The sequence below is a fragment of the Eretmochelys imbricata genome, chromosome 5 (assembly GCF_965152235.1).
Source record: "Eretmochelys imbricata isolate rEreImb1 chromosome 5, rEreImb1.hap1, whole genome shotgun sequence".
Classification (NCBI taxonomy): Eukaryota; Metazoa; Chordata; order Testudines; family Cheloniidae; genus Eretmochelys; species Eretmochelys imbricata.
In genome coordinates, this window is record NC_135576.1 from 128,849,246 (window position 1) to 128,866,204 (window position 16,959).

At 42.6% G+C, this 16,959-nt stretch overlaps 1 protein-coding gene across 6 annotated transcripts in view; it reads left to right on the plus strand.

Moving 5' to 3' along the window:
• PIGG (phosphatidylinositol glycan anchor biosynthesis class G (EMM blood group)) overlaps positions 1-16,586 on the plus strand; it is a 165,589-nt gene extending 149,003 nt beyond the window's left edge. For 5 of the 6 annotated variants that reach the window (XM_077817888.1, XM_077817892.1, XM_077817895.1 and 2 more), the window contains one exon: positions 990-5,133. In XM_077817888.1, coding sequence (XP_077674014.1) covers positions 990-1,215 — 226 coding nt within the window. In that variant the 3' untranslated portion in view covers positions 1,216-5,133. Of the gene's footprint in view, positions 1-989; positions 5,134-16,018 lie in introns of those variants that run through there. The other variant, XM_077817889.1, reaches the window with a different exon arrangement.
• Positions 16,587-16,959: the final 373 nt, after the last annotated feature.

Consider the following 16,959-nt stretch of genomic DNA (forward strand, 5'->3'; position numbering starts at 1 on the left):
CAAAATCTGGAAAATATCGAAATCATTCATCTGTGGCGAATGACAGACTTCATAAGAGAGAAAAAAAAATGCGAGCCAGAAAGAGCAGAAAATAACTGCTTTTTTACTAAGTGAATCATAGACACTTTTTAGAGCCAAGGACTACTGTATATATCATTGTGGACTCTTGGTACATGTAATATATATAGTCTGTGCTAATAATTTTTGAAATTGATTCTTGTTGATTTGATTCTAACGGGAAACCTTTCTTTCGCGACATGTCTTACACATTTTTAGCTTAAACTGGTACGTGTGTGTGTGTGTGTGTGTGTATCTTAAGATATTTCAGCATGGCCCTCTTAACCCGTGGTCCATTAACATGCGGTCGTGACGGCTTGACTCTTGACATCCGTGCGTAAACGGGTCTGTACTGTATTTGGCACTGGTACAACTACTGCTGGAATACTATTTCTAGTTCTGGTGCCCGCAATTCAAGAAGAATGTTAATAAATTGGGGAGGGTTCAGAGAAGAGCCACAAGAATGATTAAAGAATTAGAAAACATGCCTTATAGGGATAGACTCAAGGAGCTCAATCTATTCAGATTAACAAAGAGAAGGTTATGGGGTGACTTGAGTACAGTCTAAGTACCTACAGGGGGAACAGATATGTAATAATGGTCTCTTCAGTCCAACAGAGACAGGTATAACATGATCCAGTGGCTGGAAGTTGAAGCTAGACCAATTCAGACAGGAAGTGTAAATTTTTGACAGTGATGGTAATTAACCATTGGAACAGTTTACCAAAGGTCATGGTGGACTCTCCATCACCGACCATTTTTAAATCACCACTGGATGTTTTTCTAAAGGATATGCTCTAGGAGTTTGCAGTTGGAGGGGGGATGTTGTATAGCTTGTGTTATACAAGGAGGTCGTACCAGATGGCTACAGTCATCCGTTTGACCTTGGAATCTATAATACATGAACATTAACTTTTTTTTTCTTTTAACAGGAATTCAGCAGCAATGGGTCATGGCTGTTTCTGCTATGCACTGATATGTTCTGTTCCAGTCACAGTCTACATAATTTTGGTAACAGGTCTACGGTACCACTTGTTCATATGGAGTGTGTTCTCACCTAAACTTCTTTATGAGGGAATGCGTGTGTTCATCACAGCTGCTGTTTGCATGTTCTTTACAGCCATGGATCAGAACCGGTCTCAGAAAATCCATGACTGAAAGTGAATGTATCGTTCCAAAGTCTGTCATTACAGTACTAGCTGGTTAGACTGGAGTCATATAATGAAAATAATGGTTTTAAATTATCCTGTGAAATGTAATTATCTTTTGTTTGTTGGAAAACATATGTTATACAAGGCTTGTTTTATTTAAATAGATTTATGTTTCAAAATGTTTAATTTGAGTAAACCCACCTTTTCATCATTAGTTACAGCTCCCTTATTCTCTATCAGTTATTTCAGAACTCAGATCTTTACCATCTTCACCAGTGCAGCCATTACCTCTGATTTAGTGAGGCTTCAAATATTAAGAACTTCCTTAGTAATGAAATCTTATTAGTGTTTTGTCATTGTTAGTCATGGACTTGCAACTCATTGCCTTCAATGTTAAAGGCCTGATCCAGCCCCCATTCTGGTCAATGGGAGATGTATCAGGCCTTAAATGGGGACGCGCTTGACTGTCCTCATTCAACTAAGTGAAAACTGTGCTCATTAAGTTTAGATTTCTTCAGTTATTCTAAAATTGCTGTGTTAGAGAGCTTATTCCTTCACTCTCCCACTTCCCTGGTCCTTCTCGCATGAACAGAGAGCAACAATACTCGAAGTCCGAAGGTGCAAACAATTCGATGTTTATTGGGGTGAACTTCCAGCAAGCTTAAATACAAGTTCCTTTTTCCTTATTTTCGAATCCCAACTTACTTCCTGTTTGCCCCTAATTTATATAGTAATATTCTTAGCTATACCTTAACCAATCATTCTACTGAAATTTAACTAACCAATCCTAACATACTGTAACATGATTAGCTAACCAATTATATCCCACCACAATAATTAGATTACACCCAGCAAAATTATATAGCAGACAGAAACAATCACAGAACCAGACAGAGATTATACAGACAAACAATAGCAAAGTGGGAACTATAATGACAAAACAATACAGAAGTGAGGATTTCACATCCCAGCTATTGATAAGTGAGTTCTTGCCAGACAGGATGCTATCAAACTAAGTTTCCTTTTACATTTTCTAGGCGCCTCCCTTTCTCTGGAGGTGATAGGAATACAATCCTGTCCTGATAGTGCCTGACAGCCCAATAACACCTTATTTCAGTGTGACTAGTTTGGAATGTGAGGATGTGACTGTTCGCTTCCTAGCTTATGGCTGCCTCTGCTGCTTAGCCAAAGGCCTTAGCCTAAGAACAGGGCCTCAGACTGTCACAGTAAGAGAAGGACCTTACACTGGCAGACAGTGATTTTGATTCTTTCTTTTATACCTTTAACTAGCCAAGTGATAAGAATACACCTAAATTCTTAAAGTACAGGCCTTTACGGACAGGCCTGAATATCTATATCCTAACAGGCTGGTTTTGGGAACAGTCTTTATATAGCTACTTTTAGCTAGACAATAAAATATTAAAGGTAATTCATTAAAACCACAGTCCCAAAAGCCATTATAAACTGGAACAACATTCTTTTGAAGTAACCTTGTGGATTTTAGTCATAAGATTAAGGTGGGTCTGTAAATTGAAAAATATTTTTCTATTGTGTGGAGCAAATAATAGTCAAATCTTACTTGTTTATGTATATTTGAGGTTGTTAATGGGAAGGTGTCAGGATTCCTTCCCCACTCTGAACTCTAGGGCACAGATGTGGGGACCCGCATGAAAGACCCCCTAAACTTATTCTTACCAGCTTAGGTTAAAAACTTCCCCAAGGTACAAACTTTGCCTTGTCCTTGAACAGTATACTGCCACCACAACCAAGCGTTTTAAACAAAGAACAGGGAAAGAGACCACTTGGAGACATCTTCCCCCAAAATATCCCCCCACCCAAACCCTACACACCCCCTTTCCTGGGGAGGCTTGAGAATAATTTCATAACCAACTGGTTACAAAATGATCAAAGACGCAAACCCCTGGGTCTTGGAACAATGGAAAAATCAGTCTGGTTCTTAAGAGAAGGATTTTATTTTAAAAAAAAAAAACTCAGGATGGAAAATACTTTACAGGGTATTCAGATTCAAACACAGAGGATCCCCCTCTGGGCAAAACCTTAAAGTTACAGAAAACAGGAATAAACCTCCCTCTTAACACAGGGAAAATTCGCATAAAAGATAGACTAATCTGCCTTGCCTGGCTTACCTATACTGGTTGCAATATTGGAGACTTGGATTAGGATGGGTTGGAGAAGATCACAGAATATCAGGGTTGGAAGGGACCTCAGGAGGTCATCTAGTCCAACCCACTGCTCAAACCAGGACTAATCCCCAACTAAATCATCCCAGCCAGGGCTTTGTCAAGCCTGACCTTAAAAACTTCTAAGGAAGGAGATTCCACCACCTCTATAGGTAACACATTCAGTGCTTCACCACCCTCCCAGTGAAAATGTTTTTCCTAATATCCAACCTAAACCTCCCCCGCTGCAACTTGAGACCATTACTCCTCATTCTGTCATCTGGTACCACTGAGAACAGTCTAGATCCATCCTCTTTAGAACCCCCTTTCAGGTAGTTGAAAGCAGCTATCAAATCCCCCCTCATTCTTCTCTTCTGTAGACTAAACATCCCCAGTTCCCTCAGCCTCTCCTCATAAGTCATGTGTTCCAGTCCCCTAATCATTTTTGTTGCCCTCCGCTGGACGTTTTCCAATTTTTCCATATCCTTCTTGTAGTGTGGGGCCCAAAACTGGACACAGTACTCCAGATGAGGCCTCACCAATGTCGAATAGAGGGGAATGATCACGTCCCTCGATCTGCTGGCAATGCCCCTACTTATACATCCCAAAATGCCATTGGCCTTCTTGGCAACAACAGCACACTGTTGACTCAGTGTGGATGATTTCTGTCTGGCCTCTCTGTCCCAAGAGAGATCAACCGCGATCAAACAAAGAGCACAAACAAAACCCTTCCTCCCCTCCCCCCACAAGATTTGAAAGTATCTTGTCCCCTTATTGGTCCTTTGGGTCAGGTGCCAGCCAGGTTAGCTGAGCTTCTTAACCCTTTACAGGTAACAGGATGTTGCCTCTGGCCAGGAGGGATTTTATAGCACTGTATACAGAAAGGTGGTTACCGTTCCCTTTATATTTATGACAGAAGGTTACTAGGTAAAGGCAATATGTAATGCTAAGCCTACATAGGTAGATATTTTGAGAGTTGAAACCTGACAAATCACTGATATTAAATATTTTCAATTCTATTAAAACATATGTAATTCTATAAACATGAATTCATTGAAATTGCAGATTTGTGTAAATATGTATGCCAGTGCCTAACAGGCTTTTATAAAATGAGAAATATGTATCTTACATGCTGTAAATGTATGGTATTAACTTTGCAGTCACCATAATGTGTAATGACAGTTTCCTTCCTTTCGGATTGTCATTGCAAGATAATACAGGATTTCTTGATGAAACTTACAAGATCTTATATTCTTTAACTGATATTTGTGTTTCCCCTGTACATATTTCACCTTTTCATCAAAACAGTGGATGGGTTATATACAGTAATTCAGTGTCAGTTTTTCTAGCAGTTTTCTTAATGTCTGCATTTTTTTCAATAAATGCAGTATTCTCTCCCATAGAGGAATGCCATGATTAAGAGTGTGAGACTTCTGTATTCCTTTCTCCTGAGCTTCACACAATGAATAAGAAGCATTAAGGGCTGACAAAGTAATGAATCTTTTACAGATTCTGAATGATCAGTTCTAGAATGTGTTGTTGCTTATTACTAAGCATGTATAGTTAGATTTTAACCTGTTTGATTTTCACACATTATGAAAGCATTAGAGCTTTGAGCATTGAAAGGGCTAATACAGGGACGGGCAAACTTTTTGGCCTGAGGGCCACATCAGGTTTCCAAAATTGTATGGAGGGCCTGTTAGGGGAGGCTGTGCCTCCCCAAACAGCCAGGCGTGGCCCAGCCCCGAACCCCTATCCAACCCCCCCTGCTTCTTGGCCCCTGATGGCCCCCCCCGGACTCCTGCCCCATCCACCATCCCCTGCTCCCTGACTGCCCCCTACTGCCCCATCCAACCCCTCCTCTCCTTTCTGACTGCCCCCACCCCGGGACCCCAGCCCCCATTCAACCACCCTGTTCCCCACCCTCTGACCGCCCTGACCACACCCCTGACCATCCCTTCCACTCTATCCACCCCTACCCCTTACTGCGCTGCCTGGAGCACTGGTGGCTGGCAGCGCTACAGCCGTGGCACCCCACTGGAGCCAGCCACCCACCGCGCAGCATAGAGCACCGGGTCAGGCCGGGCTCTGCTGCGCAGAAGCTCGCCGCCCAGAGCATTGCGCCGCTGGCGCAGTGAGCTGAGGTGCAGGGGAGGGGGGAACAGTGGGGGAGGAGCTAGGGGTGAGCCTCCCAGGCCAGGAGCTCAGGGGCCAGGCAGGAGGGTCCTGCTGGCTGGATGTGGCCCATGGGCCATATAGTTTGCCCACCTCTGGGCTAATAGATTCAGTTTCAAGCACTAAGGTGTCAGATTCCCTACTTATGCTCTGGATGCACTTGTCTGATAGCCTAAAACCTCAGAACATGCCCCCAGGGAATGTGGCACAGTAAATGCACATCTTGCCATTTTCCAAGCTACTATCAAAACAAATCAATGTTAACTATACTAGATTTAAATATTCTTTCCATATTTTTTAACTCTCACTCTAGCCTGTGTAGTAACATAGGCACAATCAGTATTGCAGTTTTAGAGGTATAGTGATGGGTTTAACAGATGATGTACCCTCTTGGACTGCATCAGTTTGAAAATAAATGCTTTTGAGACCTCTAATTCACTCCTGAGGCTGATGGCCAATTTGTTAGGGTTGCTTATAACCTTCATCTCAATTTTCAGACACCCTGAGTTTCAGAAAGAGGCCACATCTATTCTGGTACATGGCATCTCTGTTACCAGAAGGAGCCAACAACCCATTTTAATCACTATAATGCGAATTCTGTGAATGGGCAATCTCAAAATGTTGGCATTCAGTAACTGGTGTTCAGCTGGAGCAAACTGTATAAGAGACTGATGGTTCTTGAACGTCATTAATTGTGACCTGTGTTAGAGTATTTAGAAAATGAAATTTTGCCCTTTCTTAAATAAAAACGCTTTAACTATGAAGTGATGAATATTGGAAATATTTTGTATTTGTTAAAATGTGTCTCTCACACAGCACAATGAGAATTCTCTTTATACTCGGGTCGAATATTTTTCTGGTTATTTGTTGCTTGGCAACAGCATAGGGATTATTGCCAACTTCTATACTTGGTAAATTCCTGAGCAACACTTCCTAATTTTAGTATAGAATGTAATTACAGGGGCCTAGAGCATCTCTCCCTCTACCCATCAGGCTAACACATAAAGCTATGGAAAGAGAACTAGAGGGGAAGCCGCCTCTGGGGTCTAGCAAATCAATTTAAAATCCTCCACTACAGGAATTATTGGTTGAAATTGTATGGATTGTTCTGCAGGAGGTCAGACTGAATAATCACAGTAGTCCCTTCTGGCCTGAAGATACTAATCTAAGCAATTTATCGTCATATGTTGGGAACTCTTCCTTTGGCCTCCTGGGAAGTGAGATGAAAGAGGACACAGCTGTAATATGGCATGCTCAGTTTGGAAGGATCTGATAGTCAACAGCAGTTTGCAAATACAAAGTTTGATTGGACCAGCCCTAACTCCCACAGTTGCATTACTTCTGCACAAAATGGGAGTGTGCAGATCAAACTGGGGGGAAACAGATGGACAACTACTCTACATGTTGCAGTAGGGTGTTTGGGCTTGTCAGGCCTTAGCTGTGAGAGGAGGCATTTTGATCACCCATCCACAGGCACTAACTCTTCCCTTTTGGCTATATGGCAAGAAAACGTGGTGGCTTCGGTTTCTGAGCTGTGGGTCTCACTCAGGGTTTTAAAGTGAAATATTGCAGCTGCGGCGCTTGGCATTGAGTTCCATCAGCATGGACCTGGTGTGGTGAAACGGGGAGGGAGGCCCAAAGCTTGAGCCTGCTGAAGTTTAAACAAGGGGAAGAGGTGCTGCCAATGAATTCAGAAAATATCAAACCATAGATAAATGGTGGTCTTCTTTTCCCTGAGTTCCGGTATTATGGCTTCTAGCTGGTAAGGAAAAAATTGGTCTCCAGAAGTAGGTTCATTCTATAGGACAGCTGAATGAGCAGAGTCAGAATGTGGACTGCTTTATGTATCCAATGTATGCTATTCCTATCTCAAAACTACTTCATAATAAACCTTTTCCAGTTTCACCACTTTTTGCTGCACTTGACCTTGGAAGGGTCTGAACAAGAATAATAGAAGCACTTCAACAAGAGACTGAGGTTCTTTTTAAGGAAAAGCAGCTTGAAAAACGACATATGATACTTTTGAATTGGCACCTTGAAGTTCATGAGATTTGTTGCTGTTCAAATGCACAGTATTCACAGAGGTTTGGAGAGCAACTGTTGGGATATCAGTGGAGCAGCCTGGAATCCTTTTCTCATCGTTTTACAGAGATTTGCCTTTGTAGAGTGGAAAATAGCATAGCTGCTTTTTCAGATATACTGAGGCAAATGTATTGGAATGATGATTGTGCAGACTTAGTTGTACCAACTTCAGGAAATCTATTAGTGTTCTGACCACAAGACTCTTTTTCTTGCCAGTACTATAAGCAAATAGCCGTTTTTTGTCCAGGTTTTCTCGGTTCCTATTGAAGATGTGGCACATTAGGTCAATACTCCTTTTTAGTTCAACAGTTCTTGATACTTGCTAGATCAATTTTAAAAACAGTGTTGTGCAATGTCCTCTCCTTCATTTAACCTGCTTGTTTACTCTAAGGCAAATCAGGGTGTCAGTGTTGAAAACCAAATTCCCCCTTTATTTCAGTGGGGAGTTCTACTTAACATACGGCATCTGGCTCATTGATTGACGTTGAAACTGCATGAGATATTGAAACAGAAGTCCTAATCTTTACCCATCTTCAGTGATAGCATGTAATCACTAAGTGACAGTTTTGTAAAATGGGATGTGACCCTAATAACCCCTCAGTGCCACCTGGCAAGGGGGTTACGAGAATATCTTGATCCTGGTATGTACATTCTGGTTACCAAAGAATGTCATGTGAGGTCTTAAATGAAAGCCACGGTCATACCTGTCATTAATATTCTTGTGAAATGTATGTTCAGCTGCTGTGTAAGGAGTTATGCCACTGAAAACATGTTCCTAAAGTCTGTATCGGGTGGAGTTGACACAATGAAAACCATATATAGAGAGCCAACTGGGGGATGTGAAGTTCCTCTGGAACTGGGTTTTAGATCGCAACTGGAGATTAGGCAATTGGGTCTAAAACCTGTGACCACTGCCCCCTGTACTTTGGGGTTGGGGCCTGTTTCTCTGGTCAGGGTGAAGGACCTATGTTGATGGTCCACCCTCAAAGAAAAGGTTCCACTAACAGGATGTTTCCTCAGTGGTTTGGGAGGACTTGAGACTTTTGCCCTCCCCCATTGAGGAGCTGGCCACCAGGTGCCCTCTTCAGAGGCTTTGTTGTCACAGGTCCCCCTGGCTTACAGATGATGCGTGACCTCTGGAGCAAGAGGAAGATGGCTAGAGGGGTGGGGGCTGGAAATCTCATGCTGAGGCTGACTGGTTGAGGCATAGAAAGTTATTGCAATTGGCATTGTGGTTATGCAGGAGGCACCAAAAAAAAAAAGTCTTTTCCCTTCATAATATGCACTAAATCTTGGACAGAAGATGTTTTAGGTTATAGTGAGTCTGGTCAATCTGGATTTTCTCCCCTCAGTAGCTGGACAGAGTCCTCACCATCCCAAGGAAATGTCATATTTTACAGACAAGGTCAAGCTGATTAAGGGTGAGTTGTCTGCTTCTGTTGTGGCAGAACAAGGTCTTGAGGGGAAAAAGGCCTTAACTAGTCTGCTACAGTTTCAGCCAGCAATGCTTCCTGAGGTACTGCAGATGTGAGAACTTCATCCCACAACCAATGCTTTGGATCTACATCCTCTCCTAGCTGGTGAAAGCAAGTGGGGAAGTGATGGGTCCTTAGCTGGTGCAGAGTGTCATCAAGCAGTGCATTCTTGAGCACAGACTGCACTAAATCTTCGTTATCCTTAGGCAGCCTGCCCTTCGTTAGAGGGAATGGGTGTGATTGTAGAGAAAGTTGTAACAAGACAACTCCCTGTTTCTAGGTGCTTCTGAAGTCCTTGACCCTTGTCAATGTGAATAAAAGTCCTAGCGTCAGTAGAGAGTCTCAGTTGGCCCATGTCCTCCCGGCAGATCCAGTATTTATCTTGGTATAAGATCTGTTGGGTCCCTTTAATATTGTTGATCACAAAGTTTTGTTGACTCACCTGCTGACCTTGACTGCTTTTGGTTGGCTTTGTTCTTTCATTTGAGAGAACACTGGGTAGCTGTGTGGAATAGCTTCTCTTCCTGAAAAGTTGTTTGGTGTGGGACATAACAGGGTGTTATTTCGTTACTCTCCTGTTCAGCATGCACATGGGGCCCAGAGAAGAGTTCGTAAGGAGGTATTGGTTGTGGTGTGTTTCAGAGTGCTGATGACACCCAAATGTGCACTTCTCATCCACTCATCCAGTTTGAAGAAGGATGCAGCTCAGCAGCTCAGACAATCTCAAATTGAGATTGGGGCATGGATGCGAGTGTGCTGGCTATAGCTCAACCCAGACAAGGTGGAGGGGATGTTGGGGAAAACAGCCTCAGAAGATAGCCAAGATAATATCACTTGTTCTGAAGGAGTGTCTGCCATTGGTCACCAGAGTTTGCAACTTAGAGCAGGTCTACACTACAGCCGGGATTGACACACTGAGATCGATCTACTAGCAGTTGATTTAGCAGGTCTAGTAAAGACTGCAGATCACTCTCCAGTTGACCCCTGTACTCTACCCCAGAGAAGAGTAAGGCTCCCATCAACCCCCCTGCAGTGTACACCCTGTGGTAACTCGACCTAAGGTACGTTGACTCCAGCTATGTTATTCACGTAGCTGGAGTTGCGTAGCATAGGTTGACTTACAGAGGTAGTGTAGACATAGCCTTTGTAGTGCTTTTTGCACCCCAGCTGTGCTACTGGATGATCATATTACAGCTGTAACCCTGTCATCTTTTTTATCATCTACACTTGGCCACGAGGTTGTGACCTTTCTGTTTAGATGCGACCTTGCCACTGTTGTTCACCCCTTTAGCGCCTCAAGGTTAAAGTATCGCAATGTGGTCTACCTGGGGTGAACCGGACTGCCATTTTTGGAGACAAAAGTCGGTGCAGAAAGTGGTGCATCTCTTAGTGAGGAGAGCATCTCCCAGAGAACAAATGACGCCCGCGTGCCAGGGTCCGTGCTGGCTCCTTATTGGTCTCCAGATGGAATTTAAAGGGATGTTTTCCCTAAAAAGCTCTGAACAGCATGGGACCGCTGACCTGAGACCACTTTCTCTGCCATACTGCAACAGCTGAGGTGAATGGGAGTGCTCAAACTGGACGCCCTTCTTAATTAAAAAAAAGGGAGGGGGCTGCTGGCAGGACATTCTCTATGAGGGCCTTGGGTCCCCTCTTTGATCTGAAGTAAGCATGCTGCAAAAGCTATTTATTTGGTAGGGTGTTTGGGGAAGGTTGAGGGTATGTTCCCAGATGTGGTAATGGGAGGGGAAGGCATTAGAATTACTGGTTTGGCAAATCTGATTTGTTACCCTTAGTTCAATGCTGCTTGTGAGCTCAGTTTACTCACAACTTGTTAATGTTGCTGGGCAAGGCTGGATTAAGGCATGGACACAATAGGCTCATGCCTAGGGCTCTGGCTTCTGGAAACATGAGATGACCTCAGAATCTCTGCCTGCTTTAAAAACAAACTTCCTACCTGGTATGCTTTTGAAGTAAAGCTTGAAAAAATGATTAAGTGTAACCAAATCTGTGGAGAACCTGGAACAGTAGACTGGAGATGTATGAACAGCTCCATGCACCTTGACGGGATGTTAAGTCCATGACCCACTGCTGTGGGGTCTTTGCCAACCCTGCCCAGCACAGGTCTCTGTAAGGCGGGAAAGGAAGAGCCCTGCACTCCTGTGCCCCCATCCAAGCAGACACACCCTGGCTGCTGAGGTACATAATAGGCCCATCTGTCTGCCAACCCTGCTGCTGCTCCTGATCAATGGAAGTCCCTACTGCCAATCCTGTTGGGGAGGACGGGGCCCATACAGCTGCCCTTGCCTCTTGGGAAGGAACGGGGGACCCAGGATATTGCCACTTCAAGTACCAATTGGTGCCCTGGTGCAAGGGTTGAAATCCTATAGGGCCTATGCTGCAGTGTGCCTGGGGACCCCAGATTGCTCTCATTGGGCTCTGCTCCTGGGTGGCCATTATGATGTTCGGGTGACTAGAGCTGTTGGTGTCGGTGGGTTCAAAGTTAAACCAATACCATGAATTGAATGAAGTAGCTGAATTCTGTTATAAATAAAACTTCTTGTGTAACTTCATACTGCTGGTAGAATTATTCTTGTTACTAAATGTCATCCATGTGGTGTTGCAATCAGGCAGCCTTTATGCAGGGGTGGGAGGGGTTATTGTCTCCCTGCTATTCATGTCCTCATTAAATCAAATACTGGACAAGAGTATTGAAGACTTCCCAGCAAGAGATTTGATTGTAAGCAGGATTCTTCTGCTTGTGCCTCTAATGAGGACATTCTGAAATGGGCTAGTTTATTTCCACCTTCTTTTGTAAGTATAAAAAAAAAAATCCCTTCCACTGTTTCCCAATCTAGTTCCTACCAATGCCCATGAGACTGCAGCCAAAGAAGCCAAACCTTAAGTTTCCCATTGGCTCAGAACCTATCAAGTAGCAGACCACCAGTGCAAGCAAATATGAACATACCAGCAGGGAGACTGCAGTATAGTGCACTTTATAGGAACATAGTTGAGGTGATATGCGTCTTTCCTGACTATGAGCGATGGTAAATGGGTACAGAATTGTGTGGCTTGCAAAACACATGCAGCAGGTGAGTTAAGTGAGATAACAGGACTACACTGTAAAGGAAGCAATACTGTCCTCTATGCTGACAGGTTTCAGAGTAACAGCCGTGTTAGTTTGTATTTGCAAAAAGAAAAGGAGTACTTGTGGCACCTTAGAGACTAACCAATTTATTTGAGCATAAGCTTTTGTGAGCTACAGCTCACTTCATCGGATGCATACTGTGGAAAGTGTAGAAGATCTTTTTATATACACACAAAGCGTGAAAAAATACCTCCTCCCACCCCACTCTCCTGCTGTAATAGCTTATCTAAAGTGACCACTCTCCTTACAATGTGTATGATAATCAAGGTGGGCCATTTCCAGCACAAATCCAGGATTTAACAAGAACGTCGGGGGGGGGGGGGAGGTAGGAAAAAACACAAGGGGAAATAGGTTTGAATAGAGACTGGGAGTGGTTAAGTCATTATGCAAGGTAACCTAAGTTAATTGTATCAAATTTGCAAATGAATTCCAATTCAACAGTTTCTCACTGGAGTCTGGATTTGAAGTTTTTTTGTTGTAATATCGCAACTTTCATGTCTGTAATCGCGTGACCAGAGAGATTGAAGTGTTCTCCGACTGGTTTATGAATGTTATAATTCTTGACATCTGATTTGTGTCCATTTATTCTTTTACGTAGAGACTGTCCAGTTTGACCAATGTACATGGCAGAGGGGATTGCTGGCACATGATGGCATATATCACATTGGTGGATGTGCAGGTGAACAAGCCTCTGATAGTGTGGCTGATGTTATTAGGCCCTGTGATGGTGTCCCCTGAATAAATATGTGGGCACAGTTAGCAACGAGCTTTGTTGCAAGGATAGGTTCCTGGGTTAGTGGTTCCGTTGTGTGGTATGTGGTTGCTGGTGAGTATTTGCTCCAGGTTGAGGGGCTGCCTGTAGGCAAGGACTGGCCTGTCTCTCAAGATTTGTGAGAGTGTTGGGTCATCCTTCAGGATAGGTTGTAGATGTCAGTGTCCTAGTGGGCAGGGCCAAGGGAAGAGAGCTCTTAAAAACCATTGCTGCATGTAGGCAAAAATTAAGTTTGAAGAAAAATGGCAGCATTTTGTGATGCTCTAGTCTGAGAAATAAGTTACCTAGACTGGATGCCCTCGTCAGATACAGGTAAACCAAAACCAGTGCCTACCAGGTTGATTTTCTTCAAGATAGGCTCAACGAGACAGACAACAAGCATTAGCTTTAAAGTGAACGCTGAGATCTGGCAGGCTTGCTCGTGTGGACTGGTGTTTTCATCAGATTGATTTTTATTAACTTTTTTAGAAGTACCTATTCAAGGAGTATCCTACATATTAGTGCTACTTCCAGCAGACCATCTACTTTCCTAACAGAGGGCCCAGCAATCGATTGTATCAGATGTGTACGTATGAAGCAAACTACAAAACCAATATTGTGTGGTGCACATTTTCAATGCCCTGCACATAAGGAAGGGATCATTGTTGGCTGACACAGGATGGAGAGAAGCTATTAAAGTGCTATGTTTGAGAGAGGAAATAACCTATTTTTCCTGGATTTTTCATTTTCTAGCTCTCACACTGAAACCACTGGCAGCGTCTGCAACCTTAACTTTGCCTTAATGTCTTTTGTTGTGTAGTTGTATTGGTATGGTCTCCAAGTACCATTGTGAGGTAGCCAAGAGGCACTTTACCCTTCTCTGCTTAACAGCATACAGCAATACTACATGATTGTTTAGAACAGGCACTAGAGAAATATACTGTGTCAGGCTGAAACCACAAGGGGAAGGCAGCAGAATAATCACAGTACCAAAGTTCGCAAAAAGAAAAGGAGGACTTGTGGCACTTTAGAGACTAACTAATTTATTTGAGCATAAGCTTTGGTGAGCTACAGCTCACTTCATCGGATGCATACTGTGGAAAGTGTAGAATAAATTGGTTGTGGCACCTTAGAGACTAACCAATTTATTCTACACTTTCCACAGTATGCATCCGATGAAGTGAGCTGTAGCTCACCAAAGCTTATGCTCAAATAAATTAGTTAGTCTCTAAAGTGCCACAAGTCCTCCTTTTCTTTTTGCAAATACAGACTAACACAGCTGTTACTCTGCGTACCAGAGTTGGAATTCAGATAGGGAGCCAAGGTTAATCATAGAAATGTAGGGCTGGAAGGGACCTCAATAGATTGTCTATTCCATCCCCTGAGGCAGATCCAGGTAAGCCTAGATTATATCTGACAGGAGTTTGTCTAACCTGTTCTTACAAACCTCTAGTGATGGGGATTCCACAATCTTGATTGGAAACCTATTCCAGAGTTTAACTACACTTAGATTTTTTCCTAATATTTAACATTAATCTCCTTTGCTGAAGATTAAGCTGATTACTTCTTGACCTACCTTCAGTGGTCATGAAGAACAATCAACCAAATTTTTATAACAGCCCTTAACATATTTGAAGACTTACCAGGTCCTCCTTCAGTCTTCCTTTTGACAACTAAACAGTTTTCTTAAGCTTTCCCTGAAAGGTCTGTTTTTTCAAACCTTTTATCATTTTTGTTGCTCTCCTCTGGACTCTCTCCAATTGTCCACATCTTTCCTAAAGTGTGGCGCCCAAAACTGAACATATGACTCCAATAAGGCATCACCAATGCTGAATAGAGTGGGATAATTACCTTCCCTTTTACATACTCCTGTTAATCCAGGAGGAGTTAATCCTTTTAATACACCCCAGAATATTAGTCTTTTTTGCAACTGCATCACGTTGTTGACTCAATTAGTTTGCTTGTGAGAATGTCATGTGGGACTGTGTCAAAAGCTTTACTAAAATCAAGATGCATCCACATCTACAGCTTTCCCCATCCACTAAGCCAGTAACCCTGTTAAAAGGAGGAAATTAACCTTTTTAGTGAAGACTGAAGCAAAATAGGCATTAAACACTTCAGCCTTCTTGATGTCATCATCAGCTATTAGCTCTCCTTCCCCGCTCAGTAGAGGACTTACTTTTCTTTGCCTTTTTCTTGCTCTTCTTACTACCTTTCACATCCCTTGCTAGGTGTAACTCATTTTGTGCCTTAGCCTGTCTGATTTTGTCCCTACGTGCTTGTGCTTTTCTTTTATACTCATCCTTGCCAATTTGTCCATGTTTCCACTTTTTGTAGGATTCTTCTTTGATTTTCAGGTTACTAAAGAGCTCCTGGTGGAGCCATATTGGCCTCTTCCTATCTTTCCTTTGCATCGGGATACTTTTGTTGTTGTGCCTTTAATATAGTCTGAGAAACTGCCAGCTCTCAAACTTTTTCCCTTAGATTTTCTTCCCTTGGGACTATATCTACCAGTTCTGAGTTTGTTAGAGACTGCTTTTTTGAAGTCCATTGTCCTTATTCTGTAGCTCACTCCTTTTCTGTAACTGGCTTCAGAAAAGAATTAGATAAGTTCATGGAAGATAGCCATTGATGGACCTATTAGCCAAGATAGTCAGGGATGCAACTGCATGCTCTGCATGTCTGTGATTCCCCTTGAGTCATAATTTATATATTAACACTTCCAGTTCCCCCCACCATACTCCTTGCATTTGCATATAGACATCTATGGTGAGCGGATTCCCCCAGTGATTTACTACTTGTTCCTATGACACTACTGTAGTTTTCCATTCCCTCACAACAGAAAGTCCTCTATCACCTTTTTTTTTATACCTACCTATTGGCTTTTGTCACCTGCCCCTTTGGAACCTAGTTTAAAGCCCTCTTCACTAGTTTGGTGAGTTTGTGTCCAAAGATACTCTGTTCTTGGTCACGTGGACCCCATCTCTTCCCTAGAGCAGCATCACATGGTCAAGGAAGCCAAAGCCCTCCCATAGACACCATCGAGAGAGGGTCCAGACTTATCATCCACCTTCAGAAGCAGAGTGCCCTACCAATACCTTTCAGAGATATGGGATCAGGACAGATACAGGAAGAGCAATATCAACTGCTGAACTACCAGCATTTCTTCCTGAAGTACTTGAAAGCCTTCAATGTAAGTGCTAACCCATCTTAACGCTGGAGTGTTTGGAAGAACTGATGTGGTCACAGCACAAAATGGTATAGCTAGAGAACATGCATGGTGTAAACGAGTTATTTAAAGACTGCTAATCTAAAATTGTATTATCAAAACTGTAATGTGAAATCACTCAATTTCCAGTAAATGCGCTCATTTGTATGGAGTGCAACAAATGTAGATTATCTGAAACAAAGGCCCTGAAATCACATAGTGTTCCTATTTGTTTGATGCAAAGCATTATATAATTCATTTCTGTATGCGACTGAAAAATGCTCTTAAGTATAAAGGAAACTTGGCTTCTCCATTAATGTTTTACAGGTTGCTGAATGTTTAAATAAAAATACTCTTCATTGGTAGTTAATTTATTCTTAACCACACCATTCAAATAAAATACAAATACCAAACATTTGTGTATTTTTGGAATGGAGTGTTTTAAAGCACTGCAAGTTGGCCTAATTCCACTCCCAGTGAGGTCAGTGGGACCGGAAAGACACTAAGCACTCTTCTTAACCCTATCCTTAAAGTCCTTTCTTGTCTGATACTGTGTTCTTAAAACTTCTTTAAGCCCTTGCAGAAAAGGCTGCAGAAATTTATGGATGTATCTGATCATGTGAATGCCAGGCTCATTTATGTGAACTTATAAATGTTGAATAATAATAATAGAATTAGAGCACAGTTGTTCCACTTTGTATGTTCAACACTACTTAGAAAACAGGTTCCCTG